Here is a 26,607-nt window from a genome sequence, read left to right as displayed (position 1 = left end):
AAGAGTTTGAGTGTTTTCTGGATCTGGTTAAAGTGCACAATGATATCAGAGTAAAACGTCATACGGAAGGTATAAATTGATCTAGAACACATTAAAGCCTTCCCCTCCCCCTTTAAAAAAATCAACTTTACTATAAGAATTTTGGAGAGAGATTTGCTATCGGTGGTGCTTTATACAAAATAGCATAATCTGATAACATAAAACATTTTAGATTTATGTTTTTAAATAGCCAAATAAAACAAAACATCAAGTCACAGATTACATATATTTACATTAATTCAAACGTCCAAAGCACAGTACAGTAGGGTCTATTTAATAGTTCACATAATTTAAGATTTACATATACACAAGCACATGAACCAATATTACGTTTGCTAGAACAGAGATTTAAGAAGTTACTCAGACATTTTGGTATTGACACTTACATATTTATGGCAACAAATTATGATGACTTTAAATTTTCAATGAGATCTTTTGTACAAGAATACAGAATGGGAAGAATGTACAAAATGAAAAGACAGGTGAACAAATGTACTTTCCTTGCACTATTTCTATAACACCATATAGGATGTGGCATTATCCAGTACATTTTATCAGTGTAGTCTATTCATTCTGGTCTAAAACGGTAATTTTGGCTGAATAACCCCCAAATCTAATTTTGCTTTAGGCTTTATAATTAATTGATGCTTGATTCTTCTTTCTACATCTTTTAAAAATGAAATTGGACACTAGTGTTTCTCTTTAAAATAACTCTAGCACTAGTAAGTTAGCAAAGTCTATTTTTAAAGGACACTAATACATAAAGTTTATTTTTTCTTTCAATATCCTAAATAAAGGGACAATGGGAGTAACATCACCTTTGGGCCTACTCTGAAATTACCAATAGTGCTAAAAGCTAAGATATTGTTATCTAGAACTTAAACTTTGGAAAACAACCCCATCTTTCTCTGGCACATTGAGGAACTAAAGTACTTTACCTCATTTCCTACAAATCATTTTAAGAGACAATTTGGTTGTATTTCAAAGAACAAAACAACACAATTTCTGTCCTGCTGTTTATTTTGCAGACCACACACAAAGTTAAATATGAAGAGATTAAATTATGACATCATACAAATATAGGCACAAATTAAGTGGACGCCACAAAAGGTGTGTCAGAAAACACTGAATTGACTGAATCTGAGTCAGATTTCCCCCTCGTGGACTTTAGGATGCCCTCAGCTATCACTGCCTCGCTGGGAAAGAGCCTGACTTTCCCGTTCTGCCCTGCTGCAGTATCCTTCAGGGGTTCCAAAAACACCACCCTTTTACCTGCACCTGCCTTCCGTTCATCAGCGGAGGCATCACTAGCGGGGCCAGGACTGAGAATCGATGAATGGGCATTGCTTTGGTGTAGCATATTTTTCTGTCTCTTGGTTTTACACTTGCAGGGGCATGGAGTCAGATAGAGGTACAAAAGTACCAAAACGATACTGGCCACGCAAGCAGCAAGAGTGGTAAAAGCTGTGTTAAATGCCTCATGAGCATGGGATCTGCTTACAGTGAAATTGCTCACATTTATTGTGACGTCCACAGTTTCATTTAACAGGCGTTGCTTATTCATTGCGATACAAGAATACACTCCAGCATCCTCAAAACGAGGGCTTTCTATAACCAGACTTCCATTGTGAAACACGTAAAAGTTTTCCATCTCTTTATCCGGCTCTAGCAGTCTGTTATCTGGACCCACCCAGATGAAATCGGTATTTGCATTACCTGTCTTGCTGTCACAGTGGACCATCAGTCTTTCCCCGACCTGAGCCTCATGAATAAAGCCAAGCGCACGAAAGGAACCATTGATGATGCTGTCAGAGCAATTCATAAAGCTATCCTGGAGCAGAAGTACCTGACGCGAGTGCCTGGAGTCAGACCACAGGCGACAGGTGTAATCGTTCTTAAAATCCATCACTGAGCTAAAGTGCCTACGATACCAAAAGACCAGCAAGGAGTACAGGGAACAGTCACAGACAAATGGGTTTCCATGAAGGTAGATGCCTCTCAGCTGTTTTCCTGGCACTAAATTTATATGGTGCATTGGCATGGAAGGAATTCGGTTATAAGAAACATCTAAAAACATCAGTTCTGCCAGCTTGAACCTTCCAACATACAAATCCATCGGAAACTGTGTGAGAAAATTTCCACTTAAGTAGAGTTTCTGCAACTGGGAGAGCCCTCCAAACGCTGAAGGATCGAGATAGGATATGTGATTGTTGTAAAGCAGAAGCACTTCCAGAACCTTCAATTCTTGGAATACAGCATTTTTCACCGTCTTCAGCTTATTGGACGATAAGTCAAGACACTTCAAATTTGGAGTTGTGGAAAAACTGCCCGTGGAAATGCTGGTGATGTTGTTATGACGAAGAATTAGGGTGTTCAGCTTTGCAAACGATACTGGAATCCACTCAGAATCCAGAAGCCCAATTCTGTTATAACTCAGGTCCAGTCTCTTAATCAGTCTGAAAAGGTTCCCAGGCACCTTGGACAGGTTTTTGTTGGTGCAGCTGACGATGTCAGTGGCACAGATGCAAGCGGTGGGGCACACCCCAGAGGCACCAGGGCCCACAGTCACTGTGATCATCAGCAAACACAGCAGCTCCCTGCAGCCCGGTCTGACGACGGCTCCAAGCAGGGTGGGCAGAGTGTGTACACGTAACGACATTATGGTCGCCTCTGAGTCTCTTCCCGGTGTCTTTCCCACTGGCTCAGCCTCCCACCAGTGAACCTGGCAAACAATTAATAATTCAGAGGGAGTAAAAAGCAGAAACTGACTACCACTAGTTAACCCATAAGAGTCATACCTTACTTTCTTTCCAATAACTTTTGAAATGGGTTTTATTTCACAATAGGGAGCTCTGTGTTGCCTCTTCACTGTTAAATGTATTTTTTCCTCTTTCCTGGGTTAGTCCTGCTTATAAAAATTTACAGTCACATTCTCTCCATACAACCCACCGTCTCACCCACCATCAGAAACTCAATTTTTTCCTCAGGTGCATCCTGCGTTGTTGCTGTTGTTGTTGTTGTTTTAAACTCCCTCCAACAGACACAACTATACGCAAACGTAGGCTACAAACAATTAAACGGAAATACTTAGCAACCACCCATCCAGAAAAAAACTCACGGTGCTGGGGAGCCTCGTGGGCTCCGGGGAGGCTGCCTACGCAGTGCCTTCCGAAGGTCTGCGCGTCCGTCTGTCCGTGTCTGTCACTCTTGCACCTTCCGACTTCCTTTCCCTCCGGCTCCCGGCGGGCGGCAGCCTCTAGCCGGCTCTCAACTTTGAGGAGTTTCAAGCAGCCGCGGCGGCAGCAGCAGCCCTGGACGCAGCAGCCAACCTCTTCGCTGGCTCCCGGGGGCTCTCCCGGGTTCCTCTCATTGCAGGCTGAAGGTACCGCCTCGGCGCTCTGGCCACCGTGTGTCCGCGCGCGGGGCGCCCCGCTCGGAGAGCCGGGGCCGCGGGAGGGGGCGCAGGCAGCCGGGCGGCAGCGGGCGGCCCCGCCTCTCCGCACTCGGGAGGCTGCAGGACCCGGGGTTCCCGCGCGCCCGGGGCCAGGAGAGGGGCTGGGGGGCCGGTCCCACCCCTGCGCGTCCTGCCTCCTGCGGGCAGCAGCTCGGAGCCTGCGGGAGGGAGCAGGCTGGGCGCGTGGTGGGGGGCGCGCGATGCGGAGGGGGCGGCGGCGCAGCCAATCCGAGAGGCGGCCGGCGCCCCCTCATACCGCCCCGCGGCCTCGCCGCCTCCTCCCGCTTCCCTCTTCCAGTTCCCACCCGGACCTCTAGAACGGCCGCGCAGAGCGGGGAGGGAGCAGGGGTCCACACCAGAGGCCCAGACTCTGGTCCTTGAGTCAAGATGCCCAACCCACTCGCCTACCAATTACGTCCCTTCGTCCAGCTCCAAGCCGGGCGGTAATGGGGTCGAGGAAGGCTAAAGGGGACACGCCCAGCCACCGAGGGAGGGGTCTCACCCTTGGAGACCCACTTCGCGGCGGCCGCACAGGTCACGTCTCTCTCCCCACCCAGGCCGAGGAATCCCCGGACCTCTTAGAGCTTTGCTTTGGGGCAAGGGCCAAGGAGGCTTTGCCTGCGCCAAGTGCAGTTGACTGTCTGGGTTTATTTTGTAAACCAGCCTGACGTCTCCGCTCGCTTCTGGGGAGGAGGTCGCGGGGAGGGAAGTCGGGAACGTTTCCTCTCCACAGGGATCTCTGCTGGGAGGAAGTAACCGGGAAATCGCCGCGGGGACACCCCTCACCTCCCTGGGAAAGTTCTATCCCTTTCCTGACTCAGGAGGCGGCAACAGGGATGGTGTCCAATTCAAGAAGGAGGAGGGCAGGAAAGAAGGCTTGGAGCCGACCTTCCGGCTGGAATGCAAAGATAAGAGTATTAACCCAAATAATAATAATAATCCCAGAGCAGACCTTTTTTTCTTTTTTCTCTCTTCTCCTTCCCCTCTTCTCTCTCCCTCTCTCTCTCTCCTTTCTCTTTCGTTCTCTCTCTCTCATTTCCTCTGTTCTGTCCCCGCCACCTCCCGGTCTTTTGCAAGCGTGCTCGTGGCGCGTGCGGGACAGGGAAGTAAGGGGCGTGTGCGCGGAGGCTCTTCATCCCTTCCGGAGATGCCGCGGCCGACCAGCGCGCTTTGGTTCAGCAAGCACAGAAGGTGCAAGCCGAACAAGGCCATTCAGAAATGAGGTGGAGGCTGTGAGGCTGATGAGCTCTACGATTAAAAATCCATTTTTGTTTAATTCCAAGATAAGTTTTAACGATGGGATTTGAGTGAGTCAGATCGCCCATTTGGCCATTATATCCGGATTAAAAGAAATAAATTACTGCCTTGACAAAGGATGGCAACCACAGTGGAATGAAAAGAAACCAAATTGAGGAAACAGTTGGGGCAGGGTAGATAACTTGTAATATTACTTAAAAATAAAAATGATGAGGACAACCAACTCTTCCTCCCCTCCCCCGCGCACCTTTTCACTTGAGCAATCTTGAATTTAGTGAAAGTTGTTTCCTACATGGTCCGTGAGTCATTGCTGTGGTCAGACAGATTTGTTAGACCAAGGCCTAATTTAAATAGAATTGTTTGTGGAATAAAGCCGGGCTAGCACTAATAAATCTAGACATTTTCAGATGAGGACAACTTGATTCAGATTAATTTATTTCATGAAAAGTTGAATTTTATCATAAGAACACAGCCTAAAATGCTTCATGCAAGCATTTCTTACTGTGTACTTAAAGGGGAGAGGCAGAAGTTGAGATTTTCTAGTATTAGGCCACACTTCCTGGGATTCTCAAAAGCTTGGTCTCTAGGACTTCAATTTTATAGAGTTAGAATAGTTAATACAGAGGAATAGAATTAAAATCGCTCAGAGGAATATTTTTTAAATGACTAATAAATGACCAGGTTTTTGCAGGATTTTACTAATTAACATCGTATTTTAAGGAAACCATGAAGGCAGAAGAAAGACCTGTATTTAATGCAAAAATAGTCTAAGAAGAATAAGTGATTCAAAAAAATGGAAACAGGAAGGTTATATTATTATAACTACAGGCATATTGTAGAAACATTATGCAGAGATTACACAGCAAAAGTAAACTAAATGCACTCAAAATCCATAGACAAGGCTATTTATCCATTTGAAGACCTGATTTGGGGGATTTCACATGTTTGTGAAAGGGAAGAACGTTGTAAAAGGATTGAGTTTACTAGCTGGGAGGAAAGAAAGATAAGAGTTGATCTTAAGGTATAAGACGTGACCTTATTTTGTGGAGGATAACATTTTTATCTTTCTAGCATCCCTTCTCCTTCTAACAGATTCCCTCTTTCCACTAGAAGGTAAATTCCAAGAGGATGGCAGTTTTATCTGTTTTGGGTATTGCTGTATTCTCAGCTCTTAGAACCCTGCTTAACACATTCAATAAATTTTTGATAAATGAACTGATGAATAGGGAACCTATTCAAAGTGGTTAAGATAACGGTTTACCCCAACTGAATCTGCTGGTTGCTGTCCTGCCTTTTATGCTTTGAAAGCTTGTTTTAAAAAAAAAAGGAGAAGAAAGAGAAAGAGGAGTCCTGTAAATGTTATTTGAGTCCTGGATCTGGTAGTACCTGAAGGCCACTGCATACTTTTACTTCCTTTTTAATTATATTTTCCACCCCACCCCCTTTTTTAGCTTAAATTATTTTGAGTTGTATGTCACTTGTGACGGACAGAGTACTAACACATGTAATGATGGTGATGATAAATATGTACTGAGCCATTATTATATGCCAGACACTGAGCTATGCGTTTTACATGCATTATTTCATTTATTGCTCACCACAGCTCTGTGACATTATATAATCCTATAACCCAGATGGTAAACAACTGTGTTCCAAATTATTTGAAAATGAAATGGGATGCAATTATCTCAAGGTTCTATTTGAAGGATTTAGATTAAACAGAAGAGAGACGTTTCTGCCAGGGTGGTTCCAACCTGGAATGGGTTGCCAAGACAGATGGTTGAGTTGCCTTCTCAGGAGTTTAAAATAGGATGCGATAGATATTCCTCTGGCCTCTTCCACATGACATAATACATTGGAATTTTTGACCATTCAGTAATGACTCCAAGGGATAGTAGAATGTGGCTTGACACTTGACATAATTCTGAATCTAGTATGCTGAGAAGGGGTTGTGGTCATGTGAGTGTCTAGCTGGGTTTGGAAATACTTTCTGCCTGAGGCAGTAATTTGAGGTGATGAAATCACAGGAGTTCTAGCCCCGTAATTTCCACAATTTCTCAGGTTGTAATCAAAGATTTAAGTAATTAGAGATATGAGACAAGAAATTAATAGCACATGTTTGATGATTCTAAGTCATTTTTACTAATAATTAACACTTCAATAGCACTTTATGTCCTAAGAAGGGCTTTCACATTCTTTATCTCCTTTGACTCTACCATGTGTCCTGTAGTCAGGTGGAATTTATACACTGGCAGATATCTTGTTGCCTCTTTTTTGGCGTGAGGCACACTGGGTGTTCTTTGGAGATGGAGCTCACTGGGGTCACTGATTGCTGCATGCAGGAGCTTCCTGTGGAGTTTCATCACTCTGGCGGGCAGCACTCTTAATAGGATTTTTACAGTGTGACTTAGCTTGAACCCACAAGAAAAACATACCTTTGCCCAGCAACTATGGAAGTGCACTCAGCTCCTACAGCATCCTGTTCTTCTCTTGGCCTGCTCCAGTTGGTTTTTGTAAATTGCCTAAGATTTCTTATAGAACCAGATCTCTCACCCCATCCTGTGTCTTTCATTATATGGAGATACATTTTCAGGGAAAACTCAGACTCCAGCTCCTGTGCTTTCTGAACTCCAGGAGGCATGGGTCAGCTTGTGGCATGTTTCTCTGGACGCTCCCTTTACTTGGCTGGAAATGGGGGGATAGAATGGGAGTATTCAGTATTCTGCAGGAGGTACTGCATGTCCTCCCCAGGAAGAGCTCACAATGGGGCTACTCTTTAAGCAATCTCCACTCACTCATCTGGTTGTTCTGTCTCTTATCTTCATTGACATAGGCTGGACGGTTTTTTGTTTTTTAATTCACTTGAGATAAAATCCACATGACATAAAATTCACCATTGTAACCATTTTAAAGTGCGCAGTTCAGTGATTGTTTAATATATTCACAATACTGTGCAACCATCACCACTATCTTAATTATGGAATACAGACGCTCCTCAATTTACAATGGGATTACATTCCAAAAAAAACTCAATAAATAAAAGTGCATTTATTACACCAAATCTACTGAACATCATAGTTTAGCCTAGCCTACCTTAAATGTGCGCAGAACACTTACACTAGCCTACAGTTGAGCAAAGTCGTCCAACACAAAGTCTATATTATATTAAAAAAAGTGTTGAATTGCTCATGGAATTCATTGAATACTATACTGAAAGTGAAAAACAGAATGATTGTTTGGGTACTTGAAGTATGGTTTCTACTGAATGTGTATCACTTTTGCACCATTGTAAAGTTGAAACATCCTAAGGCAAACTGAACCATCATAAGTCAGAGACTGTCTGTATTTTCATCACCCCAAAAAGAAGTCCTATGCCCATTAAGCAGTTACTCCTATTTCCCTTTCTCTCAGCCCCTGGCAACCACTAATGTACTTTCTGTTTCTATGGATTTGCCTATTCTGGACATTTTATATAAATGGAATCATTCAATATGTGTTTTTTTGTGTCTGGCTTCTTTCACTTAGCATGTTTTCTAGGTTTGGACTGGGATTTTTAGCTAAGGGTTGCACAGAATCTGTTAGGATCACGCTATTGAAAGACCTGCATAGGTTAGCTGCACTTTAACTCAGAATGTGGTTGTGGGGACCAAAGTTCCACTTACCCAGAGTCTTGAATTATAAAAGTATTAAAACTCTGTGTGATTGCAGAAACCTACCAAAATTACAAGGTGAGGAGATTTAAGAGGTGATATAAAATTTAGCTTCAGCAGAAAACATTTAGGCTGGGATCGGTGGCTCATGCCTGTAATCCCAGCACTTTGGGAGGCCGAGGCTAGTGAATCACTTGAGGTCAGGAGTTGGGAGACCAGCCTGGCCAACATCTCTTCTGGCAAATCCCCGTCTCTACTAAAGTTACAAAAATTAGCCAGGCATGGCAGCACACACCTATAATCCCAGTTACTCAGGAGGCTGAGGCACGAGAATCGCTTGAACCTGGGAGACAGAGGTTGCAGTGAGCGGAGATCACATTATTGCACTCCAGCCTGGGTGACAGAGCAAGACTCCATCTCAAAACACGAAACAAAAAACCCATTTAACCTCTCCAGGAACCTCAAGAGTTAATTGAGGATGTAACAATTGACTATTTCTAAAGTTCCTTTCAGCTTCAAAAAATTCACTTGATTTTCTGATAACAATGTGTCCTCTGTTGCCCAAGTCCCGGGAACCCTGGGTTTTGTTTCTTCACCCGCCAGTTAGCACTGCCCTGGGCAGACACAGACTCCTCTTCTCTCTCCAGTGAATGACGTCAGTCCCATTGCTACTTCAGGAAAAGTAACTTAAGGCAAGTTCTTTATAGTTGAGAGGTCACTTTAATTTATTAAGTATTCTATTGTGATGTGTATCACATGTTCATTGCAGTATTTTCTTAATGTGCAACAGGGATGTGGGTAAATAAATTCGTGTACATCCATCTGGTATGATATACATTCTTACTGAAATAATGTGGCAGGGGACTATCTGGTGACAAAGCAAAAAAATTACAAAATGGTATGGTTCCAGTTTTTGTAAAAGAAAAAAATATATATATATGTTAATTATATGGTATGCGTAGATAATCAAATGAAAAATTATGTACCTGTGCCATAACAGTGTTTCTTTTAACATATTTCTTCTCTTTCCTTATCTGTACATCCTATTATTCTAGAGTCCTTTGTGAGAAGACAAAGTACAATGAAAACTTAATAGTTTTTAAAGTCATGTGCATCAATGTTTCTGCTTAATTTGGTTCCTACTTCAGAATCAACTACTGTACTTTCAGAGAGAAAAACGCTCTTCTGGCTTCTCAGGCAGGAAGTGACTCAGACCTCCCCTGTTTGAGGCATGATAATTGCTGTCCTGCTTTAGCTCTGCATTGCTTATTTGGCGGATATTTACTGAGCACCCACTGTGTGCTAGGCGCTATTCTTTAGTCTGAGAATTATAGCCATGCATAAATGCTGCAATAGCCATACAAGTCTGACTAAAATTAGGCACATAATAGACATTTAAATATTTCTTATTGCCCAATTGTCCACATTCTCATGTTTAGGGTTCAACAACCTTGGGTGTGATCAACTCGCAATAGCTATGAGTCCTCCCCGATGGCACATTCTTAGTCCAGCCTTGGTGAAGGTGGCATGGTCCCCTGCCCACACTGCTTTTTGTTTTTCAGTGAGAAATAAAAATAAAAATAACAACTAAAAAGATTTTTCCTAATTCTTAAAGTACTGTACTATGTGCTTATGGTAAAAAAAAAAAAAAAAAAAAAGGAAGTTACAGGAAAAAGAATCAAAGTGCCATTTACAATCTCACTGCTAAGTTACAATTTCTGCTCAAAGAATAAATCCATTGAAGAGAGGAACCTGAGAAGTTTGCAAAAGGATGATCTTTTTTCTTTGTCATAATTATATAATGAGAGAAACAAGCAAACCTCTTTTTAAATACTTTAACATTCTCAGCTTTAGGAATAAAATAAGCAGATGAAAATTTGCTTTAAAAAACTCAGTGTGTCAAAGCTATGCATCTAGCATTATAGTTACCTCCTGAGATTTTGGTCATAAATGGCAGGTGCTCTAGTTTTTATTTTGCTGATTGTTAGCCTGAAGAGGTCATCTGATTGAATTCTTAAACGCTATTATATCCCTCAAAACTGGGGTTAATTTTGCCTCTCTGATAAATATGGATAATATTTAACAAACCCAGTTTAGAGAACTATATGAAGCATTCAGAGTCCTATTTTATGCCCTTTAAAAAATTTGATTTCCTGTAGCAGTAACTAATTTATCATAGCTTTATAAAGGGAATCAAATTATTCAAAGTAATATCTAATTTGAAGCAGCCATTATTCACCAACCAACGTTAACACTAAACAAAATAAAATTGAGAGAGAAAAGAATCAGCTCTCTCCATTATACAGTCAGCACTATTGCAAATACTTATTCAATTATTTTCAGCAAAGACAAGGCCCTCTGTGGTGGCTGCTCCATGGGTAATTTGCTCTGGAACTCTGACCTTTCAGTTTGTGACAGTGAAAAGAAACATCACATTAATATAGGAGAAGACAGAAGGACCTCTCGAAAGACCCAAGAAAGTAGTGGTCTTGATAATAAGACCTACCACTTATTATATTCTCACCATATACCAGGCTTCTCATTTAATTCTTATAAAGGGCTTCAGAGATGGGCATTAGCATCCCCATTTTCTAATGAGGGCCATGGGGCTTTGTTGGTTTATATAACCTGCCCAATATTAGTGGTAGAAGCAGATTTCTCACAGAAATCTGCCTTGCTCTGGATTGATGCTTAACAATTAGTTCTAATGCTTCCCATTTAGGGAGTAGCAAGGTCAGCCATAATTTAAATTCCATTCAGCAAATATTGTTAGTCCTGGCCACACTCCCAGAGCCGTGATATGGTTGCTCTCCTCTAGGAATTTGTAGTATTATTAGAAATAATTATAGGATATAAGGTGGTATAGAATTCAATTCCAAATTGGATAAAACCATGAGCCAAAGTATTTGCAACAGAAAATATATACTTTGGGCATTCAAAAATTCCATATATTCCAATTCAGAATTTTAGATCTTACTCATTTTGTTGGAAAAGTATCTGATTCAACAAAGCAAATTGTATGCAAATAAAAATATAATCTGGGGAAAACCATTAAACGGTCAGAGATGAAAATTTTCTCTTAGAATTAAGCAGTACTAACATGAATGCCTATCGGTCATCTTATCTGTGGCACTCACGATAAAGAATTATAAGCAAGGAAAGTAGTGTCTCTCCCCTGCACATACCAAGGAACTGAAACACCTTCTAATTAAATGCCAAATAGAGTATTGAATAAAGAATCAAATCCCTGGATTTTGTTCCAGAACGTCCATTTATTAACTATATAACCCTAGGTAAATGACTCAACCTTTTGGATTCTCAGCTTCCCCATTTGTAAGATGGAAACGCAGTACTAATATGTGCACTGTTTAATTTCACAAAGTTGACTGAGATGAAACATGTAAAAAGTGCTTTGGTGAACTATAAAGCTGTAAAAGAGTACTTGCCTTACTGCCCTTGTGCCTTGGATGTGGTCTGACGCAGCACAGATGTTTAACAAATGTTTGTTGAACCTAGTGGCTGGGTTTATGTGCAAAATAAACAGAGCTGGAGAGGTGGCTCAACACAATGATGTTTGTACTAATTATGTGGCTCCCCCAAGCCTGGCTGTACCAGAGTCCAGCAGGTCCTCATTTCGCTCAGCTCTGCCTTACTCTCCATGGTGCTCTCTCTCAGCTGCTGCAGACTGGAATGAGTCCACTGGTCTGCATGCCTAGGCTTCTCAAAACCCCTGGGGACTCGAAGGTGGCATGTTGTGGGGAGCAACCTCAGTGACCTTTAGTAGAGAGTGAGGGTCAGCAATCTCAAAACACACTGGAGGGTACCCAAAGGGGTTCTGAACTACATGGAAAGCAAAATAAATAAAAAATAATAATAATCACTATCTCCAGAGAGCAGTTTTGACATGCTGCTACTTGCCTCTTGCATTGTGATAAAAATACATGGTAGGAAATCAATGTAGGTTTCCTTGGCAGCTGTTGTATAGAAGAGGTCAGGTGCAAATCTGAACAAGTTGCTAAAGGATGAGTCTGCTCACAGACGTTTCCTACTTCATGGAAACAGCCAGATGATAGAAAACATGCTTAACATGACGATTGTTCATATTTATCTCAAAGTAAAATTTTCCATTCACTCAATATTTATTAGAACTACTGGACGCCTAAATTCCTTTTGTCTCAATTTCCTTTCCTGGGAAGGCTCTGAGAACCTTGGCTCCTTGGCTGTATTTTTAGAAACAGAATATGCATTGCCTCAGTGAACATTAATATGTTTGTTTGTAGGGGTACCTGGGTGCAAGATAGGCAATAGGGTCTTCAGACAGGGCCATCTTTATAACATTGACTTAGCCCAGCCTGACAGGTCCAGAAACTTGATATTTTTGGTGTCCCAGGGCTAATTTTACACATGGAGAGGGACTTAAAATATAAACCAAAAGGCCAGGCGTGGTGGCTCACGCCTGTAATCCCAGCCCTTTGGGAGGCCAAGGCAGGTGGATCATGAGGTCAGGAGATCGAGACCATCCTGGCTAACACGGTGAAACCCATCTCTATTAAAAATATGAAAACAAAAAATTAAGAGGGCGTGGTGGCAGGCGCCTGTAGTCCCAGCTACTTGGGAGGCTGAGGCAGAAGAATGGCATGAACCCGGGTGGCGGGGCTTGCAGTGAGCTGAGATCACACCACTGAACTCCAGCCTGGGTGACAGAGCAAGATTCTATTTCAAAAAAAAAAAAAATATATATATATATATATATCCAAAAAACATACCTACCTATCTGGCATTTATTCTCTGGCTGCAAGAGAGCTTTGGGAAGCCAAGTTTATAATCATAAATATGTTTGGTGAGTGTGAAATAATAAAGAAGAGTAATTCATTTGATGACTTGAATGTTTAGTGGTATCAAGCTATTGTGCATGACAAATCCATTGTCACAAGAGAGATATGTTTGCCAATAAGACCAAATATTTAGATGGGCTGGATAAGACACTGTCATCCCCAGGCAGAAGGCATGAAGCAGTTAATCAGTGAAGTCTCTCTCTTTTTTTGAGACAGAGTCTTGCTGTGTCACCCAGGCTGGAGTGCAGTGGCATGATCTTGGCTCACTGCAACCTCTGCCTCCCGGGTTCAAGTGATTCTCCTGCCTCAACCTCCCGAGTAGCTGGGATTACAGGCACACACACCATGCCCAGCTGATTTTTGTATTTTCAGCAGAGACAAGGTTTCACCATGTTGGCCAGGCTGGTCTCAAACCCCTGACCTCAAGTGATCCACCCACCTCGGCTTCCCAAAGTGCTGGGATTACAGGCGTGAGCCACAGCGGTGGGCCTGAAGTCTTAATATACAGGAAATACCATGGCCTCATGATTCTGCTCAAATCAGAAAATTGCCCTTTCTATTAAAGATGATCTCTCCCTATTCCTTTATCAGCCCAATAACAGAGAATGCAAAGACAATACATCATAAATACGGTAGAATAGTGATCACACACAAGAGAGGCAAATGGACGACGAACAGAAAACTCATATCAGAAAGACATTATCAGACAGCTGAGGAGCCACGTGGAGAAAAAAGCCAGTGCCCAGAAGAATGTCATGAGATGCAGGCATTTTGCAGAGCCTCAATAAAATCAATATAAATATGTGTATCGAATGTGAACTAAACAATTACGTAAGCAGAAGTTAAGTTCTGTCCAATCCTTCTGATGGAATGCAAAATTCCAGCAAAGACAATCATGAGGCAAGAATCATGTACCATGCATAGAACCGGAGTACCAGAGTAAAGGCAACCACACCCTTGTAACCATCACCCAAATCAAGAAACAGGACATTACCAGCTTTCCAAAAATTCCCTCTGTTCCCTTCTAGTCACTAATTTCCCAGTGGTAACCACTCTGCTGACATCTAACAACATAGATTAGCTCACCTGTTTTTATACTTTGTATAAATGGAATATATGCTTTTTTGTGTCTGGTTTCTACTGCTCATGTTTATGTTGGAGAGATTCATCCATACTTTTGTATGTAGTTGTAAATCATTCTTACTGCTACTGATATAGCCCAAATTCTGTGGCTATATCACAGTTGGTTTAACTATTTTGTTGTTCATGGGCCGGTTTGTTGGAACAACATTGGAATATTTGGAACATTGTTCCAAAAATTGGAACAACCATTTGTTCCAACCATCCAACAAATGGTTGTTCCAATTTTTGTCTACTAACAAGTACTGTTGCCATGAACATTCTGTTCCCCCAAATTCCCCCCCCATTCTAATTCTTGTGGTGAACATGTGCATACATTTCTAGTAGGTGTATGCCTTGAAATCTGTTTGATGGGTTACAGGTTATGCATATGTTCAACTCTAGTAGTAACTCCCACTTCTCCAAAGTGGTTGTACCAATTTATTATCCCACAAGTGGTATATGATAATTCTTATTCCTTCACGTCCTTGTCAACACTTATTATTTTCCATCTTTTTCATCTTAGTCATTTTTGTGGATAGCAAGTGTTATTTTATTATGGTTTTAATTTGCATTTCCCTGAGAATTAATAAACAATTTTCTGTATGTTTATTTACACATCTTTTTTATGGGACTTTTGCCCATTATGCTGTTGAGTTGTTCAACTTTTTCTTATTGACTTGCAGGTGTTCTTTATACATTCTAGATTTGTGTTTTTTAATCATATATATGTGTGTTTGCATTGGATATAAATTAATATATGTTAATATTTTTCTCTCACCTTGTGGGTTGCCTTTTCACTCAATTTGGGGGAACAGAAGTTTTTAGTTTTAATGTAGCCAAGTTTATCACATTTTTTCCTTTTATGCTTAATGCTTTTTCATTTGCTTATTTTCTATTTAACAAAGGATTGCTGACTCCAAGGTCATGAAGATGTTCTACTCTAGAAGTTTTATTGTTTCATCTTTCAATTATTTCTGCAATCCATCTGGTATTGACTCTTGTGTGTAATGTGAAATAAACATTAGAATACCTTTTTTTCCACTTGAATGTTGAATTGACACAGCACAATTTATCTGAAAGATTATCCTTTTCCCTACTGCATTGCAGGATCACCTTTATCATAAATCATGCCACCATATATGTGCAGATCTACTTCTGGATTCCCTGTTGTGTTTCATTGGACAGTTATCTGTTCTTGCACCAGTACCACACAGTTTTGATTGTCATAACTTTATAATAATAGTTTCTGATATCTCACAGTGTAAGTCCTCTATATTTATTCTTCAAGAATAACTTGGTGATTTCCAACTTTTACATTTGATATGAATTTTAGGAAAACTTGTCAATTTCTGGAAAAAGAAGAACCTGTAGCTTAGATTTTGACCAAAACTGCATGGATGAATGTATTAATTTGGAGAGAACTAGCATCTTTACAATATTGAGTCTTCCAATTATAATGATGTATATACTTCCATTTATTTAGCTCTCCTTTAATTTTTCTCAATAATATTTTAGTTTTCAGTTAGAGATCTTGCACATCTTTAATTAGATTTATTTCTAGGTGTTTGAGTTTTTTGATGCTATTGTAAATATGTTTTATTTTCTATTTGTTTATTGCCAATATATACAAATGCAACTAGTTTTTATATGTTGACTGTATATCCGGTTCCCTTCCTATATTCTCTTATTAATTCTAAGAATTTGTCCTTAGATTCTCTAGAAATTTTAAATGTGCATGATCTTATTGTCTGGAAATGACAATTTTATTTCTTGCTTTCCAATCTCCATGACATTTATTTCTTTCTCTGACCTTTTGCATTGGCTAGACCTCCTTCTACAATGTTAGACTGAAATGATGACGGTGGTCATTCTTGACCCAGTTCCAATCTTAGGGGCAAGTTTTCAACATACTACCATTGAGAATGATGTTTGCTATGGATATTTTGTAGATATTCTTTATGAGATTAAGAAAGTTCTGTTCTTAATTGATTACGTGTTTTCATCACAAATGGATGTTGAATTTATCAAATGCTTTTTCTGCATTTGAGATGATTGTATGATTTTACTCCTTTTTCTGTTAATGTGGTGAATTATGTTTATGATTTTTGAATGGTAAGCCACACTTGCACACTTGGACTAAACTTGCACTCCATTTACTGTATCAATGGATTTGGCTTCCTAATATTTTGTTAAGAATTTTTAAGTAATGTTTATGAGAAAGATGGGCTTGCAATTTTCTTTCTCACAATCCTTGTCAGGGTTTAAAAATCAAGTTTATGCTATTACAATTTTTTTTTAAGTCTGGAAAGCTCACCTTCTCTTTCTGTGTTGTGGAAGAATTATACAAGACAGCTGTTAATTTTTCCTTAAGTGTTTGGAAGAATTCACTGATAAACTATCTGAGCCCAGGCTTTTCTTTTTTAAAATAATGGGCTTAATTTAAAAAAAAATACATCCTAAATTATTGATATTTTCATCTCTTCTCCTGTCAGTCTTGGTAAATTGTATTTTCAAAGAGTTTGTCTATTTCATCCGAATTGTCAAATTTATCAGCATAAATTTGTTTTAAGTTTCCTTTTATTGTCCTTTTGATGCTTGTATGATCTATAGTGATATCTCCTTTTTCATTGCTGTTGTTGCAAATTTGTTTTCTCTATTTTTTTTCTTTTGATCAGTTTTCTTTAGATTTTGATGTTTTTAAACAACTGACTTTGGCTTTATTGTCTTTCTTATATGTTTGATTTTTATTTCCTTGGTTTTTGCTTTTATCTTTATCATTTCTTTTTGTAAGTTTGATTCCTGCTCTCTCTCTACTTTCTTGAAATTAACGCTTAAATCATTGATTTTCAGGCTTTTTCCTTTCTAATATGGAATATAAGACTATATATTTCCTTCTAAGCACCATTTTAGTTTTTTCACATGATTTTTCAAATGTGATTTTTATTATTTAAGTTTAAAAACTAATTTCTGTTTTTTTTCTTTATCCCATAGATTATTTAGAGTATATTGTTTAATTTTGAGCACTTGGGTTTTTCCTATTGTTGTTACTGATCTTTAGCTTAATTTCCATTGTGGTCAGAGAAGACATTCTGAAAGATGTCAATATTTTGAAATTGTTGAGACTTTTTTCTTGTTATGATATATTGATTGTAATAAATGTTCTTATGTTCTTTGTATACTTGAAGTGAATATGAAGTGGTCATTAGGTACCATTTTGCATACATGACATTAGATTACATATGTTAACTGTGCTGTTTATATCTTCTATATTCTTACTGATTTTTTTATTTTTCACTTTTTCTGCTACGTGTTTGAAAGAGATGCACTAATGCCTCCCACTGTGAGTGCTGATTTGTACATTTTTTTCTCATTGTTCTGTCCATTTTTGTTTAGTTTATTTTGAAGCTATATTATTAGGTGCACAGAGATTTAAGATTGTACTCATTTCCTATTGGACTTATTTATTTATAATTATGAACTGTCTCACTTTATCTCTAATAATGTTTCTTGCCTTACAGTTCACATTGTCTGATATTAGTATAGCTAGACAGCTTTAGGAGCAGGGGCAGGTTTGTGTTTGCATGGTATATTTGGCTTTCCTTTCACATTAAACATTTCTTTTTATTAGATTTGAAGATTTGGGTTTGTTTTTTATCTAATCGGACAGTATTTTACTTCAAATTTAGCTTATTTACATTCAATGTAATCACTGACATCATTGGGCTTATAGCTACCATCTTATTTTTCATTTTCTATTGAGCTCTTTTCTTTTATATTCCTTTTGTTGTCATTTTATGTTCTTTTTTTCGCCCTCTTTTTCCTCTATTTTTTTAATTATTCAATGATTTCATTCTAAAAACTTGCAAGTTTTACTTCTTTAATTCTAATAGTAACTATCCTAGAGATTGCAATATATATCCTTGATTTATTACAGAATTATACAAATTATTTTTGCCACTCCTCTGATACTATTAGACCCTTAGACCTTTTAAATGATTTATCCCTCCTGATTTTGTTCTTTTTGCCACACATCTTAGTTCTACATATATTTTATACTACAAAGGACGTTATAATTACTGTCTTTTATAATCAATAGTGACTTACAAATATCCATGTTTACCCTCACCAATGTTTTTTATTCCTTCCTTCATTTCCATGTTTCTCTGTCTGGGATTCTCTTTTCTTTCTCTCTCTCTCTCTTTTTTTTTTTTTTTTTTTTTTTTTTTTTGAGGCAGGTGTCTCACGCTTTGTCACACAAGCTGGAATGGAGTGGTGTGATCATGGCTCACTGCGGCCTCAGCCTCCTGGGCTCAAGCAATCCTCCCACCTCAGCTTCCTGAGTAGCTGGGACTACTGGTGTGTGCCACTGTGCCCACTATTTTTTTTTTTTTTTTTTTTTTGTAGAGACAAGGTCTTGCTTTGTTGCCTAGGCTGAGATTATTTTCCTTCTGCCTGAAGAACATCCTTTAGTTTTCCTGAAAACATCTTTATTCTACTTTCATATTTGAAGGATATGATTGCAAGATATAATTCTAGGCTGGCAATTATTTTCTTTAAGCTCTTAAAGTTGACAATATTGTCTTCTCACATCTATAATTTATGTTGATAAATCAACTGTGAATCTTATTGTTGCTTCTTTGAAGCTAATTTCTTTTTTTTCTTCTGGCTGCTTTTATGATTTTTCTCTTTATCTTTGGTTTTCAACAGTTTGACTACGATGTGGTTAGCTACAGTTTTCTTTGTTTATCTTGCTCCTTGTTCTTACATCAATACATAGACATTCTTATCCATTATCTCTTTGATTATTGCTTCTCCTCTATTCTCTCTTTCCTTTTTGGAACTCCAATTATATATATGTGAAAAGTTTCATGTGTATCTTGTTCTTGCCATTGTTTCCATTCTTTTTTCTCTTCCTGTTTCAGGAGTAGATACTTTCTATTTATCTGGGTTCCAGCTCACTGATCCAGCCCATTATTCACTAATTATGCTGTGTGTCATCTTCTGTAAACTTATCCATTTGAATTCCTAATTTCAAATATTTTTTCAGTGTTTAGAGTTCTAAAATATACATGTGATTTTTTCACAGATTCCAACCTTCTAGTGAAATTCTCCTTTTATTCATCATTTCACTATTTATTTTTCATGTTAATCATAAGTATTATAAATTCCTTTTCTGGTGACTCCCATTTGTGGCTCATTTGTGGGTCAGACAGATCTGAGAAGCTTGGGTTTTTTTACTCTGTCTCAGGTACTTTATATTTAGTGTTTACATTCCTAGCCAGAGAAGCATTTATGTAAACACTCTCTATATTTAATGACTCAGTTTAAGAAAATGCTTACAATAATTGAGGTCTCCTTGTTTCTGAACCAAGTTTTATATCAGAAGACCACATCCTCATCTCGGGGAGAAGAGCGAGGAGAGTCATTGTCTAAGCATTCCTGAGCACTACGTCTGTGCTTCAGTGTTCCAGCCCCATGGAAAACCCATTTCTGTACAGTATCATATCCCATAGTTAATCATACTTTTAGATTTTTTAGGAATATTTTAGTGTCATTGCTATTTAGAGATTATCTGTATCTTATATTACACATTAGCTAAACATGCTCTGATAATATAAATGTTATTTGAGCTAATTAGATAAACTTTGATTTCAATAATTGTTCATCTTTAAAACTGATGCGGCTTTATCTTAGGACTAAAGGATTATTTATCTTCTTTATATATAATACACATTATATATTATATATAGATAGATATAATAGTAATGTAATGTGTACAGCTGTTCACATAAATTAATTCCCTATATTTAGCTTCCCCTGTATCCTGTCCTCTTAAGCACATTGAGGGCAGAGGCAGTTTTCTTGTATCTTGTCACTCTACAGCACCTAACACAATACCGTTCACAAACATAATCTGGGCTTAGCAAGTCTGTGGATTTTATTCACTTGCAAAATCTATCCATTGCTTTAAGAGAAACCAATATTTAAAAGTAGACTTTTCGTTAAAAGGATATTACAGATATTACTTGCTTTGTTTAATAATTATCTGCTTTGGAGATGTGTTTGCATTTTTAATGAGTGCTTTAATGAGCTTCTATTACATATATTAGAAAACAAACTTGGAATAGTGCCACTATGTAAGTTAACTCTGCTGGTTTAAAATATATTTGAGGTGGAATTTGATTAAATAATTACCAAAAGTAGATATGTAAGACTGTATAAGATTGCTTTAGTAGCAAGATCAGGCAGCAATATTGATTTTTTAAATTAAGTACTAAATATACCGAGTCGAATTCAAACACTTACTAAATGATATTTTGCAATTTTCAATAAGCCCTAACATTTAGCCCCTCAGTTGATTCCCTTAATAACTTGATAAATTAGGCAAAAAAGCAAAGAAGAAGAGGATCATGGAGAGCAAGGGATTTACCCACATTTACATTTATATTGGCAGAGTCAGGACTTGAACTGAAGTCTCCTGAGGCCTAATTTGATCCTCTATCTGTATCAACCAGAAATACCTAAAATAACTCCTATGTCTATAAAGATAAATGTACCTGTAGAAAATACATCCCTCAAAACACACATTTAATTACAACTTCTTAAATGAGCACCCTCTTCCTTTTTCTTACAGCTCTTTATCCCTAGATTTTAAAGAATCAAAACACACATAAACATCTGCCTAGAGCAAACATAGGGAGTTTCCTCATGACTGGAAGCCCACATTAAAGCCACGCCTAAGGGAAGAAGGGAAGGCAGGGCTGATAATATTTTGTTTATTTTAGTTCTTCTGCTTAGTTTTTGTTTGCAGGCACTGGACTGAACTTAGTTTTCAGAGCCAGAAATTATCATTGTTTGTGTATCTAAATTTGTTAATACTCTGCTTTTAGAAATTTTTATGTACAATGGATTCCAAGAGTATTTTGGGAACTTCTCAGTGGTGAAATCTAAACTGTGGTTCAGTGAAGAGCCAACAAACACAAACTGCAAAGAGCAGTTGGCACAGTACACTTTTGGAGGCTATACGACTCTTCTGCTCTTCTAGCACAAGGCACAGAGTAGGTGCTTGCTACAGTTAATCGGATGAATGAATGAAAAGTACCTTAGTCCCCAGCACTGTCTCCTCAGTTCACCCAAAGATTCCCTGTGATGGCCGTGCCACCATTACAGCAGCAGTTTATTTTCTGTGCAATTTGTAGAAGAAGAACCAGAAACCAAATTGTTACCCATGCTCCAAATTGTTATCCATGCTCCAAAGACTATTCTTGGTTTTATGCCATAGCAAATAAGGTCTTACCATTTCCAAGTAAGGCTTGCCACATGCCAGTCTGTGAAAAGGAGGCATTTGCTTTTGGGTAGTAGTTGACATGCTTTGGGGCATTTATGCTGCCTCCCCAGCTCCCATCTCAGAGAATTCCTGCTATTCACAGTCGCTGCTGGAAAGGACAGGCCTAAGTGGCCCTATGGCCACTCCATGTCTGCCTTGTCCCACTCCAATGAGACCAGGGGTAGACTCGTGGACCACAACAATCAGACTCTCTCTTACGATTCTGAGCCGGGTTACAGAAACTACGGTCAGTGACTGTGGACTGCAGCTGAGAGCTCCCAACCAGCGAGGGCTGAGGTTGGTGCCAGTGCAAGCCAAAGTCAAGGACAACTAAAGCTACTTAAGAGCAAGATTATAAATAGACGAAGCCAAAGTCTATGAACAAAGGAAATCAGACATGCTTTTAAAAAGCAAAGAGTATGCAACACTCACAGGGAATTAATAACAATATTATTTATTTATTTATTTTATTTATTTATGTTTTGAGATGGAGTCTGTCCCCCGGGCTGGAGTGCAGTGGCACAATCTGGGCTCACTGCAAGCTCCGCCTTCCGGGTTCACCCCATTCTCCTGCCTCAGCCTCCCGAGTAGCTGGGACTACAGGCGCCTGCCACCACGCCCGGCTAATTTTTTTCTATTTTTAGTAGAGATGGGGTTTCATCGTGTAAGCCAGGATGGTCTTGATCTCCTGACCTCGTGATCCGCCCGCCTCCGCCTCCCAAAGTGCTGGGATTACAGGCGTGAGCCACCGCGCCTGGCCATAATATTTTTTTAAAAGCAAAGAGACTCAAAAGAGAGAGTCAAAAAACAAAAGAGAGAAAGAAAGAGTCGGAGACTAGAGACCAATCAACTTGAGTTTCAGTCTCTCTCTTTCCCAGCTTTGGTGGCTATGAAGTCTAGCTGGACTTTGTTTCCTGCTGGTGGATGTGTGCAAAATTGTTGGCTTAATCTTTACAGTTAACTCCTGTTTTTAATTTGAGTTAATTTGAGTGAGATTCGATTCCCAGCTACCTATCATCTCTGACCAATGGACTTCCCCGTCCCCTTCTCCCCTGGGAACCAGGTGCTTCAGTTTGGCCCTTCTCGCTCCTATCAAGAAAGAATGGGATCTGAAAAACTTTCACACTGTCAAATACTGAGTTTGCTGACTTTTCCAGTAACATTTTAGAAGAGCACAACAGTGAGAAGGCCACATGAGACAGTAAGGGATAACAATTCACGATACCATTTTGGGCATCAGTTGTAATCTATTTCAGGAGGAGCACCGGAACACCGGCTATTACCTCAGTAGCAGATCACTTACTATCCCCTTTTTGAGGGCTACTTACCATCACACATAAAGCTTTTCCTTCCTGCCACACTCCGCACACCACATACTACATAAGCTCTTGTGTCCATTGTAAATGCCTTGAAAGCGGGGATCGTCTCCACTGTGGTTTTATACTCACTGCTCTCACACTAGCAGTGACAGCATCCATTTGAATGAATACATGTTCTACATATAATTTTAATGGATATTCCTTCTCCCTCTCTCAGAATGAATAGTTTGAGAACTTCTGGGCCTAATATTCAGATAAGACCCCCTCAAAAACCTTCGTTTTCCCTTTTGCCACTCCCTCTGCACTTCCATGTGCCATTGCACTTCTGTGAGATCTCCTAAAACTGAAGAGCATGAGGAAGACAGGAAATTACTATTAGCTTTTCCTTAGTCCAGGAAAAAAAGACTGAGAGGTGGCCCAGTTAGATTCATAAAGTGTTGATTAAAGAAGCCACTATCAGCAATTGAAAAGGACTTTCTAGTTCAGCCCTGCATCCCATTCCATCTGGGCACCTCCAGCATCAGCCCACAGTTTCTCAGGCTCCAATCCATTCCAAGCCAGTCATAAAGCTGACTTTCCAATGAAGACACAAGGCAGAGAGCACATTTGCATCAATGCAGGTACAGGTGTATAAACTCAGTGGCTCCAAGCGGCTACACTGAGCAATGTTTACATACTTGGAAAAAGGACCATTCTCACAGATTCTATTTAAGACCAATGTGGAAATATTAATAGAAATTCTTGAATCTAGAACTATTCATAAATACTGTTTTAGAAGAATTTATTTTCATTCAGAAAGGAACACAGTTTCTGACAGACTGTGATTACCGTTTTATTTCCTTTTTCTATATCATTAAAGGCAAGGGTAGTATTCAGAACACTCAAAAGTCATATACGGAAAGAAAAGAAAATGATGATTTTGGCATGCTTGGATCTCTATCATATTATGTTCTTGTCTTTTCTGGTACAATTGTAGGATTTATTTTCTAAACATTCCAATTTTACAGCATGAGTCATTGCTAATGTAGAAACCAACTGAATCATCCATCCATCCATCAATGAATATTCTTGTCTTCTTTTTCCTTATATGTGCTTATCTTTATACTAAAAAAGATATTAGGAATTCTTGCATTTAAAGCACTTCTTCTCCCTTTCACTTATTTTGTTTGGTTTACAGGTAATACAGTAAAGCTATCATTAACTTTGTTTTGGTTCAGATTTCCATTCAAAATATTGAGTCAGAAACTCAAATCAAGTGTACTCTTAAGTATCTGAAATCTGATGTCTTCCATACAGGAGGTAAGTATAAAGTCTAGAAAAAGGAGAATAGAAAAGAAATCTTTTCACACTTTCTGGCCTTAAGAAAGACCAATCAGACTGGATTGTGGTAATAAGTCTATGTCTTCTTCACTTAGCCTTTAAGAGTTGACTAAAAGTTATTTGACTGGCCAGGCATGGTGGCTTATGGTTGTCATCCCAGCACTTTAGGAGGCCGAGGTGGGCAGATCATCTGAGATCAGGAGTTCGAGACCAGCCTGGCCAGTATGGTGAAACCCTGTGCCTATTAAAAATAAAAAAAATTAGCTGGGCATGGTGATGCATGCCTTATAGTCCCAACTACTCAGGAGGTCGAGGCAGGAGAATCACTTGAACCCGGGAGGTGGAGGTTGCAGTGAGCCGAGATCGTGCCACTGCACTCCAGCCTGGGCGACAGAGTGAGGTCCATCTCAAAAAAAGAAAAAGAAAAGTTATTTGATCATCTTGTTTCAAATATGAAGAATCTAGTTTATTCCATTCCATCTTAAATATATCACCTAGGATACTTGATATTGTAATATAATTACTTGTTAGGCACATCTTTTATTATTATTATCTATACCAGATGGTTTCAAGGAGAAGACATATTTACTTGGAACCAACCTATGGTTTGAGGTGGGGCTGGGGAGCCGGCAAGAGCACTGGTCCAGGAGCCAAGAGAACTAAATGTTAGACACTGTGATACCACCAGTGAGTGAAGCTGTCACGTACTGGGCTTTCTTGTTCGTTCGTTTCTTTTTCAGTAAAATGAATTTCCTTCAGTGCCTGAAATCTCTTTCTAAGACTCAATGACTGAGCCTTTTCCTATTGTTTATCTCTTGCCCCAAAACTTGTAACACAAAGTCTCCCCAATTTTTATGCACTTAACAATCCGCTGTTCAGTAGCCATTCTATATTACATGCAATTATCATCATGAGCCCCCTTTCCCATTCTGACTATATGGAGATTATATGGGGAAAACTATAATATGGATCACAGGGAAAAAACTGAATTAAAAGGAAGATTTGGTCCGGGCACGGTGGCTCACACCTGTAATCCCAGCACTTTGGGAGGCTGAGACGGCCGGATCAGTTGAGGTTGGGAGCTCGAGGCCAGCCTGATTAACAGGGAGAAACCCCGTCTCTACTAAAAATACAAAATTAGCTGGGTGTGGTGGTGCATGCCTGTAATCCCAGCTACTCGGGAAGCTGAGGCAGGAGTGTCATTTGAACCCAGGAGGCGGAGGTTGCAGTGAGCCGAGATGGCACCATTGCACTCCAGCCTGGGCAACAAGAGCAAAACTCCATCTCAAAAAAAAAAAGGAGGGGGAAGATTTGAATTTATTATGCATTATTTCTAAGAGAGAACTCAGAGAAATCATTTGTCCTAAACAATAGCTTCTATCTATTGACTCCCAAGTAGTTCCCAAGAAACTAAATTGCTTTTACCAAATTATCCTTTTAATACATCCATGTTATAGACTCATCAACTACCTGTTCATTAAGCCTGTTCTGTAATCGATAAACCCCGATCAACCTCACCACCTCTTGCTCAGCCTATATACCGCCATCACATGGCCTACCAAAATTATATCTTAACATCATTAGCTTTTAAATACTAGAAGTCATTTCAACCCTTAGAAAAGTCTGGTGAGCATGATTACATGTGGAAACTTTCAGATAGAATGTATCCAAAAAAGTAAGTGTATTAAAAATGTAAATATATTTCAGATATCCAAAAATGTAGACATATGGTCAGGCTTTGCTACTTTTTTGCAGTTTCACATCATGTCTTTACTTGTAATAATATCAATAATTGCTGCAAAGATAATAAACTACATTCCCATTCGCCTATCCCTCTACCCCAGTACTGTGTTATACAGTTTTCCCTGCAACATGGTGTCAGTCTGCAAAGGGTCTTTGTGACATCAGGAAGAGAGTCTAGATTTCCTTCCAGGGCAACACATTTTGCTATTAGGTTGAACCATAAAACTGCCATTTTTGGTCAGGAATGATTTACCACTGGTGGTTTCATATGGCACAAGCTAAAGAGCCTTCCTTGGGTTTGAGTTACAGTCCTGAGAGTCACTTGTGTGTCCAATGGGCCAATTACTTAATTGCTGAGTCTTGGTGTGTGAAATGGTAATAACACCTACTTTATAGGATTGATTATTAACTTAACATTGAGGCTTAGCAATGACGTATAGGAGCACCATGCCTAGAAACAGTTTTGTTCAAGAAATAGGTAATAATACAATATAATTATCAGTATAAGTAACTTAGAAGAGTTTCCTCACTTTTCCTTTAG

At 39.2% G+C, this 26,607-nt stretch overlaps 2 protein-coding genes across 5 annotated transcripts in view; one reads left to right on the top strand and one right to left on the bottom strand.

Annotated features, from left to right (window-relative positions):
• Positions 1-246: 246 nt before the first annotated feature.
• On the bottom strand, positions 247-3,674 carry AMIGO2 (adhesion molecule with Ig like domain 2). 4 transcript variants are annotated; one of them, XM_019039301.4, is made up of 3 exons: positions 3,158-3,561; positions 2,838-2,944; positions 247-2,761 (listed from the first exon to the last, which is right to left on the bottom strand). In XM_019039301.4, the coding sequence occupies exon 3, from the start codon at positions 2,696-2,698 to the stop codon at positions 1,130-1,132; it is 1,569 nt and encodes a 522-aa protein (XP_018894846.1). In that variant the 5' UTR covers positions 2,699-2,761; positions 2,838-2,944; positions 3,158-3,561; the 3' UTR covers positions 247-1,129. The 4 variants fall into 4 exon arrangements, with proteins under 4 accessions (XP_018894846.1, XP_004053056.1, XP_004053055.1 ...); XM_004053008.4 differs by having other exon boundaries at positions 2,843-2,944; positions 3,158-3,304; XM_004053007.4 differs by lacking the exon at positions 2,838-2,944 and having other exon boundaries at positions 3,158-3,674.
• Positions 3,259-26,607, top strand: part of PCED1B (PC-esterase domain containing 1B) — a 156,712-nt gene continuing 133,363 nt past the window's right edge. The window contains exon 1 of the mRNA XM_063694038.1: positions 3,259-3,421. The gene's annotated coding sequence lies outside the window, so the exon portion shown is untranslated. The remainder of the gene's footprint in view (positions 3,422-26,607) is intronic.

The sequence above is a fragment of the Gorilla gorilla genome, chromosome 10 (genome assembly GCF_029281585.2).
Source record: "Gorilla gorilla gorilla isolate KB3781 chromosome 10, NHGRI_mGorGor1-v2.1_pri, whole genome shotgun sequence".
NCBI classification, from domain to species: Eukaryota; Metazoa; Chordata; class Mammalia; order Primates; family Hominidae; genus Gorilla; species Gorilla gorilla.
The sequence above is the reverse complement of the archived record's forward strand: the minus strand, read 5'-3'. Positions and strand labels throughout refer to the sequence as shown.